Raw genomic sequence first — 14,302 nt, forward strand, 5'->3', positions numbered from 1 at the left:
GAAGAGAAGAATATAATACAGACATGCTAAACAATCTGACTTAACTCACATGATCCTGGGAATTCATATGATGAAAATGTTAAACAATTTCAGTTCTGTATAATATAGATAAAGGAACAACTTTCTTAAATATGTTTGCTGCAATTGATCAATAGTATATATCATTTGGTGAAACTGTACACTCATATTCACGGTGCCGAATTTCTCAGCCAACAGTTAAAAACTCAAAGGTGAACACCCACACTCCTAACATATTATAAATAAATAACTGATATTTTTTTTCATATCCTTTTTCCTTTTTTGTCAGTTCTTTATTATAAATATAGTATTAAAGTATTTTTAACCTATCATAACGATTGTTTGTTAGATTTATTAAGTCATCCACTATAAGATCGTTATGTTGTCCCACGCATCATTCTCGACGTGAGAAGAGTGTGTTAGAGATTCCACATTTACTATAGATTAGAGTGTTTCAGAATATATTAGTGAGTGCAAACCTTACCAGTGGGTTACGCAAATTCAATTCTTAATATAGCATAAAAAGACAAATCTAAATAACATGTTATGTCCACTAAGCACACAGACAAGAGAATCCCCATCATTATATAAGGGCAAACACCTGCATATGGAAATTAACCCTTCAGACTGTAGGAACAGAAAAGATATAATATAAGTTTTGCCTCATTTGTCTGCTCTATAATCTCAAAGTTGTGCAGTGCATGAGCTTCAATCATGGATCCCAGAATCTCCTTCTCCTATGATTTTGTGGCTTCCCAGCAGGCAATCAAGCATGAAAATATATACAGAGAAGATCCTGTCTCTTCGGATTTTGAATTCTCTGTCAAGAACAACTCCATGATATCAGCAGATGAAGTGTTTTTCCAGGGCATGCTGTTGCCTCTGAAGAGTCATGACTGCTCCAAGAAGGTCACTTTGAGGGATGAGTTGCTTGCTAATGATGACCATGAAGAGGAGTTACCAAGATTACCAAAGAGTTCAAGCCGGTGGAGGGAGCGATTAGGGCTCAGAAGGGTTTCATCTAAGAAAGATAAGAACAACAATGAAGGGTTTCAGAAGAGAGTTGCTAATGAAAAAGGGTTTTCTTCTGCACAAGGAGACAAGAGTGTGAGCTAAGACAAAATGGTAAGATATCAACCATCCTTCTCTTCTGATCTTCACATTTTTTACCACTTTCATCTTCTTTTGCTACTAAATATCCTTATAGTTTCAATCTTAATGAGTAAAATCCCATGACAGGAAATGTTTTCTGAAGGTGGTGTAAGTTGTAGGAGCAAATAGGAGAAGCATTCATTTCTGAATTTCTGAAGAAGACATATGAAAACTGCTAGAATTTTGGTCTCACTTCCTTCTCAACCCTTAAGCTAATTTAACCTAAGTTTATGTTCCCCACCTATCTCCAGCATTTTAATCTTTGTACAAAAAATTGCAGTTGAAGAACTTCTGAGTATTTTTGTTTGTGTATTCTCCTTCTACTTTCAAACAAGTTCTCTATATTCTTATCTGAACAAGATTCTTCGGTGTTACATTTTCTCTTTAGGAGAGGGGAAAAAGGAAAATAACGTGTTTTAAGAGAATTAACATAAACATAGGTTTCTATAAACATAGGTTTCAAATATAGAAATACAAACTTAAAGAAAAATGTGAGAAGTGTCACCACAATAAATAAAATAATTTAAAATCAATCAAAAGTTGAGATAAATGAATAAAAGTGAAAAAATTATTAAATAGAAATCAACTTTAGATATCTAACATAATTAGTTAATATATTAACCAAATTTGATAGTATTGTAAAGATTAAATAAATTATTGATATTTAAATTAATTATATTATTTATAAATAATTTTAAAATTGATATCTAATTAACTACATAGATTTTATCTATTAATTATTTAAATTTTAAAGTTGGTATCTAAAATCTTGATATCTAATTAAATATCAATTTAAAAATTATTTATCAATAAGAGAAACTAATTTAGATATCAATAATTTTTTTAATCTCTAAAATAGTATTTATATAATTTTATCAATATAAAATTAATTATTTTTTTATCTTTAAAATTAATTTTTATTTAATGATTTTTTTAGTGTTATCCTAAATAATAAAGTTTGGTTGATACTGTAAATAACAAAAACAATTATACTATAATTATTTTTTTAATAAAATATTATATTATAATAAAAATAATAATTTATTTAAATGAAAAAATGAATGTAATCAATCTCGAAATATCATTATCATCCTAAATTAAAAATAATTTAAAAAATGGACATAAACCTCGCCGAAGGACGCTAAGATAATATAATTTAAAAATAAATAGTATATAGCACTGGTTAACTTAAAACCAAATATAATATTAACATAATATTGTTTTCGTGAATTAAGTCAACGCTTAAAAAACATTTTATTAATTCAATTTTTTGTATTTTCTTTTGCAATTCGCATTTGTATTTTATCATGCAGTCATCATTACATGTTCATTTATATAAATTCGCATTCATTATCTTACAATCCTGTAAACAATGGTTTAATTTATAGAAAGCGATTAATAAAACTAATTTCAGAATTAAATGGATAAAAAGCAAAAAAAAAAACATTACATGTTCATTTAACATCATTGAGAAGTTATCTAAAATGAAAATATGAGACAATCCCATATTAAAATCAATTTAAACATTAATATAAATTCATTTATACAACATAAATTGAGTCCTATATTAAATTGTTAAATAAAAATCAAGTTTACCTATAAATGAATTTAAGTCCCAAATTTGAAAATTGTTAAATTTGATAACATTTGGGTTGTCCACAGAAGCTACACTTAACTATAATTACAATAATAGAAAATAAAAGTGGTAAGTAATAGAAATGTTTAAAAATTTACAAACAGAAGGGTTTGAATATTAGTAATATTTGAAAAATATTTTTAAAATTTATATTTGTACACTTTAGATGTATTTATTACAAACTTATGTATTGGACAAGAAATATTGATGTATTTAAGAGTTGAATTTTTTTGAGGAAATTTAAATATTGGATTGAAATTTAAAAAATATTTAATTTGAAGTATTTATAATAAGATGGTGTAAGTTATGGAACCAAACATGTTATTATTTGAGGTTGTATATTTTTACTGAATGAATAATACTAATCAAATAACTTTTTTATGTCATTATTCAATCACAAATTATTATATTTAATAGTTTTATTAAAGCTAATTTCTACTAAATTAACACTTAAAAAATTTGGTTATTTCATTGACTGAAAATCACCATAATAAAAAGGATTTAGTGCCTCTAAAAGCAAGATGTGTTTCAGACACAGTTATAGTTTTTCACAATGTAAAACTGATGTTTGAATTTTCCTTGAAAGAGTTATCTGCATATTTAATATTGCACTGTGTTTTTTACCATGATTATCTTGTAATAGCAATTCATGTGGGTTTCTACAGTAGAATTTCCTTTTGATTTTTGTGGTATAAAACAGAGTTTACAATAAATAATTCCCAATTTGTTTTCATAATTTACTTCACGTAGTTGCACCTTCACTTCACCATTACCATGTTTACTTCTCCCCTTCTACACAATGACTCTGTTTCTGCGTATCAACTCTGTGGGCATCTGGAAGCGCAACCGTTGGAAATGGAACCAAAGGTTCCGGCTTTTCACGACCCAGTTGCAAGCTTCCGAGCCCCATGTCGGTTTCGTGATCTCCACCAACATTTCCATCGCTAAACGCTTCAATATGGGCAATCTCGAAGAAGCCCGCCACCTGTTCGATCAAATGCCGCACCGAACAGTTTCTTCCTGGAACACTATGCTTTCTGGCTACTCCCGATGGGGGAGGTACCCTGAGGCCTTGGCCCTTGTTTCCGTCATGCACCGCTCCCGTGTCACGCTCAATGAGGTTTCTTTCTCTGCGGTGTTGAGCGCGTGTGCGCGTTCTGAGTCATTGCTTCTTGGAAAGCAGGTTCATTCTTTGCTTTTGAAATCTGGGTATGAGAGGTTTTGCCTTGTGGGGAGTGCTTTGCTATATTTTTGTGTGCACTGCTGTGGAATCAGAGAAGCTGAGGTGGTTTTTGAGGAGCTGCGTGATGGGAACCAAGTGTTGTGGAGTTTGATGCTTGCGGGTTATGTGCAGCGTGACATGATGGATGATGCTACGGACATGTTTGAGAAAATGCCGGCCCGGGATGTTGTAGCTTGGACTACATTGATCTCAGGGTATGCTAAGAGGGAAGGTGGGTGTGAGAGGGCTTTGGATTTGTTTGGGTGTATGAGAAGGAGTTCTGAGGTGGTGCCTAATGAGTTCACTTTGGATTGTGTTCTGAGGGTTTGTGCTAGACTTGGGGTTTTGTGTGTAGGGAAGGTTGTTCATGGGCTTTGCATTAAGGGTGGGTTTGATTTTGATAACTCAATTGGTGGTGCGCTTACTGAGTTTTATTGTGATTGTGAAGCTATTGATGATGCCAAGAGAGTTTATGAGAGCATGTGGGGAGAAGCTTGTTTGAATGTTGCTAACTCACTGATTGGGGGTCTTGTCTCAAAAGGAAGGATTGAAGAAGCTGAATTTGTCTTTAATGAATTGAGAGATACAAATCCTGTTTCATTTAATTTGATGATCAAAGGTTATGCTATGAATGGCCAGTTCGAAAAATCAAAAAGGATTTTTGAGATAATGAGTCCCAAGAATTTAACATCTTTAAATACTATGATTTCTGTGTATTCCAAAAATGGTGAACTTGATGAAGCAGTGAAGCTTTTTGACAAAACTAAAGGCGAAAGAAATTATGTCACATGGAACTCAATGATGTCGGGTTATATCATTAATGGTCAGCACAAGGAGGCATTGAATCTATATGTGGCTATGCGCAGATTATCAGTTGACTATAGTAGATCAACATTCTCTGTCCTATTTCGTGCTTGCTCTTGTCTTTGTTCTTTTCGACAAGGACAGTTACTTCATGCTCACTTAATCAAAACGCCATTCCAAGTAAATGTTTATGTTGGAACTGCTCTCGTAGATTTCTATTCCAAATGTGGTCACTTGGCTGATGCTCAACGCTCATTTATCAGCATTTTTTCGCCCAATGTAGCAGCATGGACAGCTCTTATAAATGGTTATGCGTATCACGGACTGGGATCTGAAGCAGTTTTACTCTTCCGCTCAATGTCACATCAAGGAGTTGTTCCAAATGCAGCTACTTTTGTTGGTGTTCTCTCTGCTTGTAACCATGCTGGTCTAGTTGGCGAAGGTTTGAGAATTTTCCACACAATGCAAAGATATTATGGGGTAACCCCGACAATAGAACATTACACATGTCTGGTGGATCTCCTTGGTCGATCAGGCCATGTAAAAGAAGCCGAAGAGTTCATCATAAAAATGCCGATCGAAGCAGATGCAATAATTTGGGGAGCTTTGCTTAATGCTTCTTGGTTCTGGAAGGATATGGAAGTGGGGGAGAGAGCTGCTGAGAAGTTGTTCAGTTTGGATCCCAACCCAACTTTTGCTTTTGTTGTTCTCTCCAACATGTATGCCATACTAGGTAGATGGGGACAGAAGACAGAACTTAGGAAAAGATTGCAGAGTTTGGAATTAAGAAAAGATCCAGGGTGCAGCTGGATAGAATTGAATAACGATATTCATCTGTTCTCTGTAGAAGATAAAACTCATCCTTATTCTGATGTTATTTATGCAACTGTAGAGCATTTAACTGCTACCATTAACTCTATTATACCCTTCAATTATCTTCATAGCAGCAATTTTGGGTAACATTTCTGAGGCAACCTACTCTTCATGATCTTATTTTTGGTGCAAGCCTGGTTTTATATATCAATAACACTCCCTTCAGACAATATAGGTTCATTATACCCTGTGAAGGAAGTTAACATGAATGACTTTTTGAAAACATTTGAAGAGTAACATAAGAAGTTGAATGTAAAGCTTTATATCCTATTCTGCTATGTCTTACATGTAGAAGAGTTTGTGTAGTAGTGAGAAACGTGTTACTGTGTTAACAGCTGAGGTAAATTTCTATTAAGAGTTTCAATAATGAAATCAAGAATCCATTTGTATAAAAGAATTATTCTCCTAATAATAATAGAATGTCAAAGCACATGGTACTATTCTACTTCAGAAAATTACAATAAGGAAAAAAATCAGAGATACATGTCATAGTAGCACTTCATCTACTGTAGCACCACACCATGTACAAAAGTTGTGGTTTTGTATGGAAATTTTAATTTACGAATTAACATTTTATTTTTAATATCAATCTCTAAAATTGACAATTATAAAATTTTATGACTATTATATAAACATGATAAAAAATCAACATGCAACAATAATTAAATCCCTCTGTATAAAATTAGGATTGTTTTTCTTTAACCTAGGTTTTTAATAGAAGATTAACCCTAAAGACACAAACTGAGGATAAAATAATTTCCTTTCGTTATCTTTTCACAGGAAACAACGAGAAGCAGTGTCCAGATTCAATGTATCTGCACTGCACGTAACAATCACAACCACGTCAAACAATTACCATCTCCTGTTATTTTGTGTTCGGAATTAACAGATAGCATCAATCACTACATTTAAATATTGTTTTTTGAGGTATTGTTCGTTCTAGAATCAGTGTTTTATTCTTGTTTTATCCTTAAAACATACAGTGATGATGGATTAGAGAAGGAAGAGTATATAAAGTGTTTTTAACTTTAAGTTTTAAGACTGAGACTATATATTATCAGTAGTAGTAGAACAATTTGTTTGTATATAGGTAAAAGAGTAAGCTCAGCACTTGGCAAAGAAGTGAATGATAGCTGACAAGAAGCATGGGAGAGGTAGACCCTGCTTTCATCCAAGAGCCACAACACAGAGCAAAGTTGTATACCATCCAAGCTGAAGAAATTCCTGTGATAGATCTGTCTTCATCAGATCCATCTTCCATTGAAGGGTTAGTGAAGGAGATAGGGAGTGCATGCAAGGAATGGGGTTTCTTCCAAGTAACCAACCATGGGGTGCCCCTCACTCTAAGACAAAGCATTGAGAAAGCTTCAAGGATGTTCTTTTCTCAGACTCTGGAGGAGAAGAGGAAGGTTAGCAGAGATGAGTCTTCTCCATGTGGTTACTATGACACAGAACACACCAAAAACGTTAGGGACTGGAAAGAAGTCTTCGATTTCCAAGCCAAAGACCCCACTTTCATTCCTCTCAATTCTGATGAACACGATCATCGAATCTCGAACTGGACAAATCAATCCCCTCAATACCCTCCAAACTTTAGGTAATTCAACTTCTCCTTCAAACAAAATTACTCTTCGCTTGTCATAGATTCACATCGACTAGAGATTAAGATATTCCATCCTTTATAAGTTGGTACAAATTTCGTCTTACAAACTAGTTTTATGAAGTTGAATTAGACTTAAATTTCACTTATGGTATCAGAGTCATTTAAAGTCTATTCTAGAGACAGTTTGTTGGGCGTATCGTGGTGTCATATGTTATCGAGCCGTTATCAGACTACCCAAACATATATTTTCACGCACGAGATGTGTGTTGGAGATCCTAGATCGACTAAAGATTAGAATATTTTATATAAGTGGGTGTAAACCTCATCTCATAAACCGATTTTATGATATTGAATTAAGCTTAAAGTCTATTTATTTGTCTTTTCTTGTAATTCAACTATCTATAGATGAAATATTAGTTAATGGATTGTTTATAAACGATGGGAATATGTGTATATGGACAGGGATATAATCGTAGAGTATGTTGAAGAGATGGAAAAGTTGTCCTTTAAGTTGATGGAGCTGATTGCTCTGAGCTTAGGCCTTGAGGCAAAGAGGTTTGAAGAATTTTTCAGCAAAGATCAAACTAGCTTTATTCGTCTCAACCACTATCCTCCATGCCCTTATCCTGAGCTAGCCCTTGGTGTTGGTCGACATAAGGACGCTGGAGCCTTAACCATTCTTGCACAAGATGAGGTTGGTGGACTTCAAGTCAAACGCAAAGCAGATCAAGAGTGGGTTCGAGTGAAACCTACACCAGATGCCTACATAATCAATGTTGGTGATATTATTCAGGTTAGTTTTTAAGGGTTTTTTTTTATCACATTTAAAAAAATTATAAATTTAGGTAAGTCGTGTCAATTTATCACAACTTCATAGGAAAAAGTCGTGCCAATTTGACACGATTTTGTCACATCAATATGAAGTCGTATCAACACGTCAACCTGAAGTCGTGTCAATATGTTAACCTAAAGTTGTGTCAAGTTAGCACAACTTTGTTCACGTCATTTTAAAAAATTCTTGTTTATATATTGAGTAGTAAATTATGTAATATATAAAATTAATTTGATACATAATTTTCTAAAGGTGTTAGTTTTTAATCGTAAAAAAAATGAGTAAACTTGGAGGTAAGAGGTACTGACACATGACAACAAATCTTGCTGAAAACATCAATTCAATTTTGAAAAGATTTAGAAAGAAAATTAAAAAAAAAGAAAAATTTTATGACATAGACAAAGTAGTATATCAAGTTCATGCGACTTCAAGTTGACATGGTAGAAGTTGTGCCAACTTGGCACGACTTCAGATTGGGGTGGCAAAATCGTGTCAACTTGACACACAACTTAGCAAAATTTGTAATTTTTTTAAAAAAAAGACTCCATTTTAGTAAAAAGAAAAAAAAAACAAAGTTGTAAAAAAAATCGGTTTTTGAAGCTATATAAAGATAGAAGATGTTGAAACTCTAGTGCTGAAGTTAATACCAGTTTATGAAACATATATAATCTCTTGATATTAGATTGGGTTGTTAATGCAGGTTTGGAGCAATGATTTGTATGAGAGTGTGGAACACAGAGTAATGGTTAACTCTGAGAAAGAAAGGTTTTCCATTCCATTTTTCTTCTTCCCTGCACACGACACTGAAGTGAAGCCTTTGGAGGAATTGTGTGATGAGAGAAACCCTTCAAAATATAGGCCATACAAATGGGGCAAGTTTCTTGTCCGTAGAAAGGGCAGCAATTTCAAGAAACAAAATGTTGAGAACATTCAGATTCATCATTATAAGATAGCTTAAAGGATAATCAAATATCAGCTTTAGCTTATGCATGACCCTAGAAGAATGTTTCTGATTATTATGCACTACTTTGAAGAAAAAGTGAACATTATGCATGCAAGTATCATGTAATAAAACAAAAATATTGAAAGTGCATGGATCCTTCATTGTTTTTGCTGTTTAAGGTTTTAGTATTCAGTAAGTATTGTTTGATGTTGTAAACTACTTCTTCATTGTAAATAGCAATTAACTGTTGAAAACTACCTACATATTTATAATCGTATATAACTATAGGTTTGTGAGTTACATACAAATTTTATTTTATGTATGGACTTAAATTCGAATGTAAATTGATAATTCATGCTAGTTATTTTATGAATAACAACAACATTTCCTAAAAATTATCCGTAGAAAATTTTTGTATGTAAGGTTAGACATAATTTTTTTTAAGGATGTGAGGTCTTGTATACAATATATATATATATATATATACTAATAAAGAAAAATTAAATAGACTTAAATAAGTTTTAACTCTAACATTAAATATTTAATAAAAAAATTCAAATTTTATACTTAATAAATTAAACATGTTGGTTTAATTTTTTTTACCTGTGCTAATTTTATTGTTACTCTGTCAATTAAGTTAAAAACACATGTCACAATGTTAAAAAATTAAATACATCAAACCAAATCATAGTACACCATAATATATATATATATATATATATATATATATATTATGATAAAAGTATAGGCTAAGGGACCCAAAGATAAACATAAAACTATTTTAAAAATTGATTAAAAGAAACAATATAAATTTACAATAAAGCAAAAAATAAATATTTAAAAAAAAACTTAAATCAAATTTCGATAACTTATTAAGTACTTAATTTAAAAAATAATTTATGGAGTGTTCAAAATAAATTTAAAGTAAAGAATATAATGGGATCGTTGATCTCAAAACTGAAAAGGATAATGGTACATTAATCATTCACATTTTTTTTACAATTACATTATAATCTCCAATATTATTATTTTAATACTTTTCATATCATTTAATTATAAATATACCTTTTATTATATATTTATTTATAAACTCATCGGTTATACAATTCCAAAATTATCAAAATCTCATTTTCCAACTAAAAATTACATTGCTCTTTATAAAATTTGCTGTTTTGACATCATTTGCCACTTGATTATTATCTTTTGGTTAGATTCTTAGGGACTTCAACTATTAGTTGCTTTTTTTTTCACTTTTACTTTTTGAGCACTAGTATACAAACACAACCTTACTAGTATACAAACACAACCTTACTAGTATACAAACACAACCTTACTAGTATACAAAACACAAGACACGTTGTAGCATAACAGATACTAGTCCAAGTTCAATGCACATAATCTCTGGTGATTACATCAGCAACACATAAAACATTGAGTATCAGACATCTTTGGATCAAACCAATAAACCAGGAACAACCAACATGGGACAGGTAGACGCTGCTTTTGTTCAGGCACCAGAACACAGACCAAAAACCTCAGTGATTGTGGACCAAGGCATCCCTCTCATTGATCTGTCTCCCATAAACTACCAAATCGAAGACACCATCCCACTTTCTTGTGTCCAAGAATTAGTTCAAGAAATAGGCAGTGCATGCAAGGAGTGGGGTTTCTTTCAGGTGATCAATCATAAGGTGCCTTTGGGTAAACGACAGAGGATTGAAGATGCTGCAAGGAAGTTTTTTGCACTTGATTTGGAGGAAAAACTGAAGGTGAGAAGGGATGCAGTTAACGTGCTGGGGTACTTTGAAGCAGAACATACCAAGAATATTAGGGACTGGAAAGAGATCTATGATTTCAATGTGCAGGAACCCACTTTTATACCACCTTTACTTGACCCAGATCATGATCAGAGCCTTCAGTTCCAATGGGATAATCGCTGGCCTCACAATCCTCCACATTTCAAGTAATTCAATGCCCATAATTTGATTAGGCTATACTATATTTCTGTTATTAAATTTGAGTTTAATTTCATATACTATTTGATTAGTCTATAGTATATTTCTCTTATTAAATTTGAGTTTAATTTTATACACTATTAAAGTGGACTTTAAGCTTAACTCAATCTTATAAAATCGATTTATGAGGTGAGATTTGCACTCACTTATATACTATGAAATGTTTTAATCTCTAGTTGATATTGGATCTTCAATACACACCTCTCACGCCTAGAGTGACAGCTTGTGCGTAGAACAACATATTATGAATGGTCCGATAACTGTTCGATAGCGGATGGTCTGATAAGTCCAAGAAACTCTCGTTAGAATATGTTCGAAATGACTCTGATACTCTATTATGAAGTGGATTTTAAGCCTAACTCGGTCTCATAAAACCGTTTTATGAAGTTAAATTAGACTTAAAGTGGATGGTTATTTAAAATTCTACACCTTTAGTTCAGCGTATACTCTGTTTTCTCATTACATTTTCTTGTGTTGAGGTGCTAAAATCTAATTAAAAGGAGAAGACACAGATAGAATATATAAAAGTTTGGAAGAAACCATTTAAATGGGTCTTATTTTGAAGAGATTCATTCATAAGTTTTTGATAGAGTATCGTGGTGGTGGGATAAAGCTAGGTTATTATTGTTGAATTTGTTTTACAAAGGTGAGGATTAAATTTGAATCTAAGATCTTATGTAGTATATCATCATATACTAACAGAAAAATACTGATCTGATACCAGAGAAGCATGCCAAGAATATGCAGAAGAAGTGGAGAAACTTGCTTATAAGTTGATGGAACTTGTTGCTATGAGCTTAGGCTTGGTGCCAAATAAGTTTCGCAGCTACTTCACACATAACACCAGTAATATCAGACTCAACCATTATCCACCTTGTCCCTACCCTCATCTGGCTCTTGGCCTTGGACACCACAAGGACAGCGGTGTATTGACTGTGCTTGCTCAAGATGAAGTTGGTGGTCTAGAAGTCAGGAGAAAATCAGATGGAGAGTGGATTCGAGTCAAACCCATTTTCAATTCCTTCATCATTAATGTTGGTGATATGATCCAGGTATCAAACCTTAGCTCATTTTTCTCTCCATCAAAGTTTTCAAAAGGGTGATGCAAATCCATTATTGATAAGTGAACTGATTACAGATAAAAATGTTATTTTCACATTGATACATTGAAAGACATCAGTTTACAATTATGATCTGCTTAATACAATTTTAAAATTAATCATTTTAGACAATTTCTGAAGTTTGGACGCCTCTTATATGGTGTGTCTGTGTCGGACACACGTATCAGACACCAACATTCATACGATACTCGTAAGATACGTATCGGTAAAGTGTCCAATTCAAAAAATATTTGTTAGATTTCTGACAATTCTATCATAGTTCTAACACAATTTTAAAGAGGAGAAATACATTAAACTTTTTAAAACTCAAACTTCTTGTATAAATTTTTAATATGATTATAAAAATAAGCAACAAATCATTTTGAACCAGTCATGAGAAAAAAAATTCTGCAAAATAAAAAACTGAAACATACTTATGCACACAAATCTTTATTGTCAATTTATATATATATTTGTGTCCGCATGTCCTACATTTTAGAAATTATACGTAGTGTCAATGCTACATAGGTTTCTTGATGAAGTCTCTTTTGTGAACGTAGATTTGGAGCAATGATGGTTATGAGAGTGTGGAGCACAGAGTGGTGGTGAACTCTGAGAAGGATAGGTTTTCAATTCCATTCTTTCTTAAACCAGCACTCTACACTGATGTGATGCCCTTTGAAGAGTTGTTAGACGATAAAAACCCTCCTAAATATAGATCACTCAACTGGGGCAGCTTCCGCACTGCAAGAATGCGTAGTAATTTTGCCAAATCCAATGTTGAAAATCTCCAAATTTATCATTTCAAGCTTCCCAGTGACTGAATTGAAGAGTGTGCAAAATGTGAACTTGAAGTTTATGTTGTAAATACTTATAGTAGCTAAGTAGAACCATGGTTAAGAACAATGATAATGTTATCCACCATATAGAATGCACTCTAATATTATCCAAACCACAAGCCCAAAACTATACTAAATTGCTTTGAAAGGTGTTGGTGTATACGCATTAGGTGCAAGTAATTGGAAACATGTTTGTGATTTAAGAGTGTTCTGAGTAGAAGTAAGGCTATGGAACTAAGTGTGAAGTTTCAAAAAGTCAACAAAACTTTAAGGACTCTTATAAATAGTGTAGATAGGAATAAAACCCTACCTATTTTATCTAAATCTTCTTGCTTCCATGTAAGGTACGTGTGACCTAGGCCTTTATGTAAGGACATAAAACATCAATAAAAACACCAAAGTTGTTAGAGAGAACTAGAGATGCATATAGGCCCATTAAGATTATCTAGGACTATTTTATACAAATTCTTTCTACACCCAATCTTTTTGAACTTGCACCCAACACAATTTTAAATTTTCAATAATACTCTTTATTCTGGAATTTGAAATAATACATTCTGAAAAAGTAGATTCAGAAGATATTATTGTGTTTCGAAAATAAAAATCCAAAAACAAAAATCAAAATCTCATTCTAAAAAAAATCCAAAATTTGAAAAAATACATTCTGAAAGAGATTATTGTGCTCTGAAAATAAAAATCTAGAAACAAAAATGAAAAATCCATTCTAGATAAAAAAAAAAAACCGCAATACAAAAAATTTATTTTAAAAAAAACCATTAAAAATAATTGTAGAAGTCACTATTAAAATATATTATAAAAGATAGGCAATTGCTTCCTGCACCCAATCAATTTTGACTCGCACCCAACAAAAATTTTAAAATTACATTTTGCCATTTTCACACATTTGCTTACAGATTTCAATATCTGGAAGTCATTTTTATATATTCTAGATTTCGAAATTCAGAAGGTCATTTTCATATTTTATTTAAGCTTCCGGAAGTGAATAATGAGTTATGGATTTTCATATTCAGAATGGTGTGTTGTAAATGGTGTTGAGGATTGAGATCCATAACTCATTTATGTTTGCTTACGGATCTTGACATTCGGGAATTCATTTATGTTGTCCAAATAAGCGTACAGATGGTAAAATTCAAAAGTGACATATTAATTCCGAATTTATCTATGCAGAAATTTATAATTTAACTTACAAATATGAATATCCAGAAGACAAAAATTTAAAATTATTAAGATAAAATAAACATTTC

General features: G+C 32.2%; 4 protein-coding genes across 4 annotated transcripts; all 4 read left to right on the forward strand.

The window, feature by feature from the left end:
• Positions 1–649: 649 nt before the first annotated feature.
• LOC137808754 (uncharacterized) lies at positions 650–1,482 on the forward strand. The gene is made up of 2 exons (XM_068610022.1): positions 650–1,143; positions 1,258–1,482. Exon 1 carries the CDS (start codon positions 733–735, stop codon positions 1,132–1,134), a length of 402 nt encoding a protein of 133 aa, XP_068466123.1. The 5' UTR covers positions 650–732; the 3' UTR covers positions 1,135–1,143; positions 1,258–1,482.
• A 107-nt stretch (positions 1,483–1,589) lies between these two features.
• Positions 1,590–5,983, forward strand: LOC137808753 (pentatricopeptide repeat-containing protein At2g13600-like). The gene has a single exon (XM_068610021.1). It carries the CDS (start codon positions 3,606–3,608, stop codon positions 5,790–5,792), a length of 2,187 nt encoding a protein of 728 aa, XP_068466122.1. The 5' UTR covers positions 1,590–3,605; the 3' UTR covers positions 5,793–5,983.
• Positions 5,984–6,463: 480 nt separating this feature from the next.
• On the forward strand, positions 6,464–9,261 carry LOC137808756 (jasmonate-induced oxygenase 2-like). Its single transcript, XM_068610024.1, has 3 exons — positions 6,464–7,302; positions 7,771–8,101; positions 8,841–9,261. Exons 1-3 carry the CDS (start codon positions 6,851–6,853, stop codon positions 9,096–9,098), a joined length of 1,041 nt encoding a protein of 346 aa, XP_068466125.1. The 5' UTR covers positions 6,464–6,850; the 3' UTR covers positions 9,099–9,261.
• On the forward strand, positions 9,261–13,240 carry LOC137808755 (protein LATERAL BRANCHING OXIDOREDUCTASE 1-like). The gene is made up of 3 exons (XM_068610023.1): positions 9,261–11,046; positions 11,823–12,150; positions 12,759–13,240. Exons 1-3 carry the CDS (start codon positions 10,565–10,567, stop codon positions 13,020–13,022), a joined length of 1,074 nt encoding a protein of 357 aa, XP_068466124.1. The 5' UTR covers positions 9,261–10,564; the 3' UTR covers positions 13,023–13,240.
• Positions 13,241–14,302: the final 1,062 nt, after the last annotated feature.

This window comes from Phaseolus vulgaris, chromosome 3 (genome assembly GCF_000499845.2).
Source record: "Phaseolus vulgaris cultivar G19833 chromosome 3, P. vulgaris v2.0, whole genome shotgun sequence".
NCBI classification, from domain to species: Eukaryota; Viridiplantae; Streptophyta; class Magnoliopsida; order Fabales; family Fabaceae; genus Phaseolus; species Phaseolus vulgaris.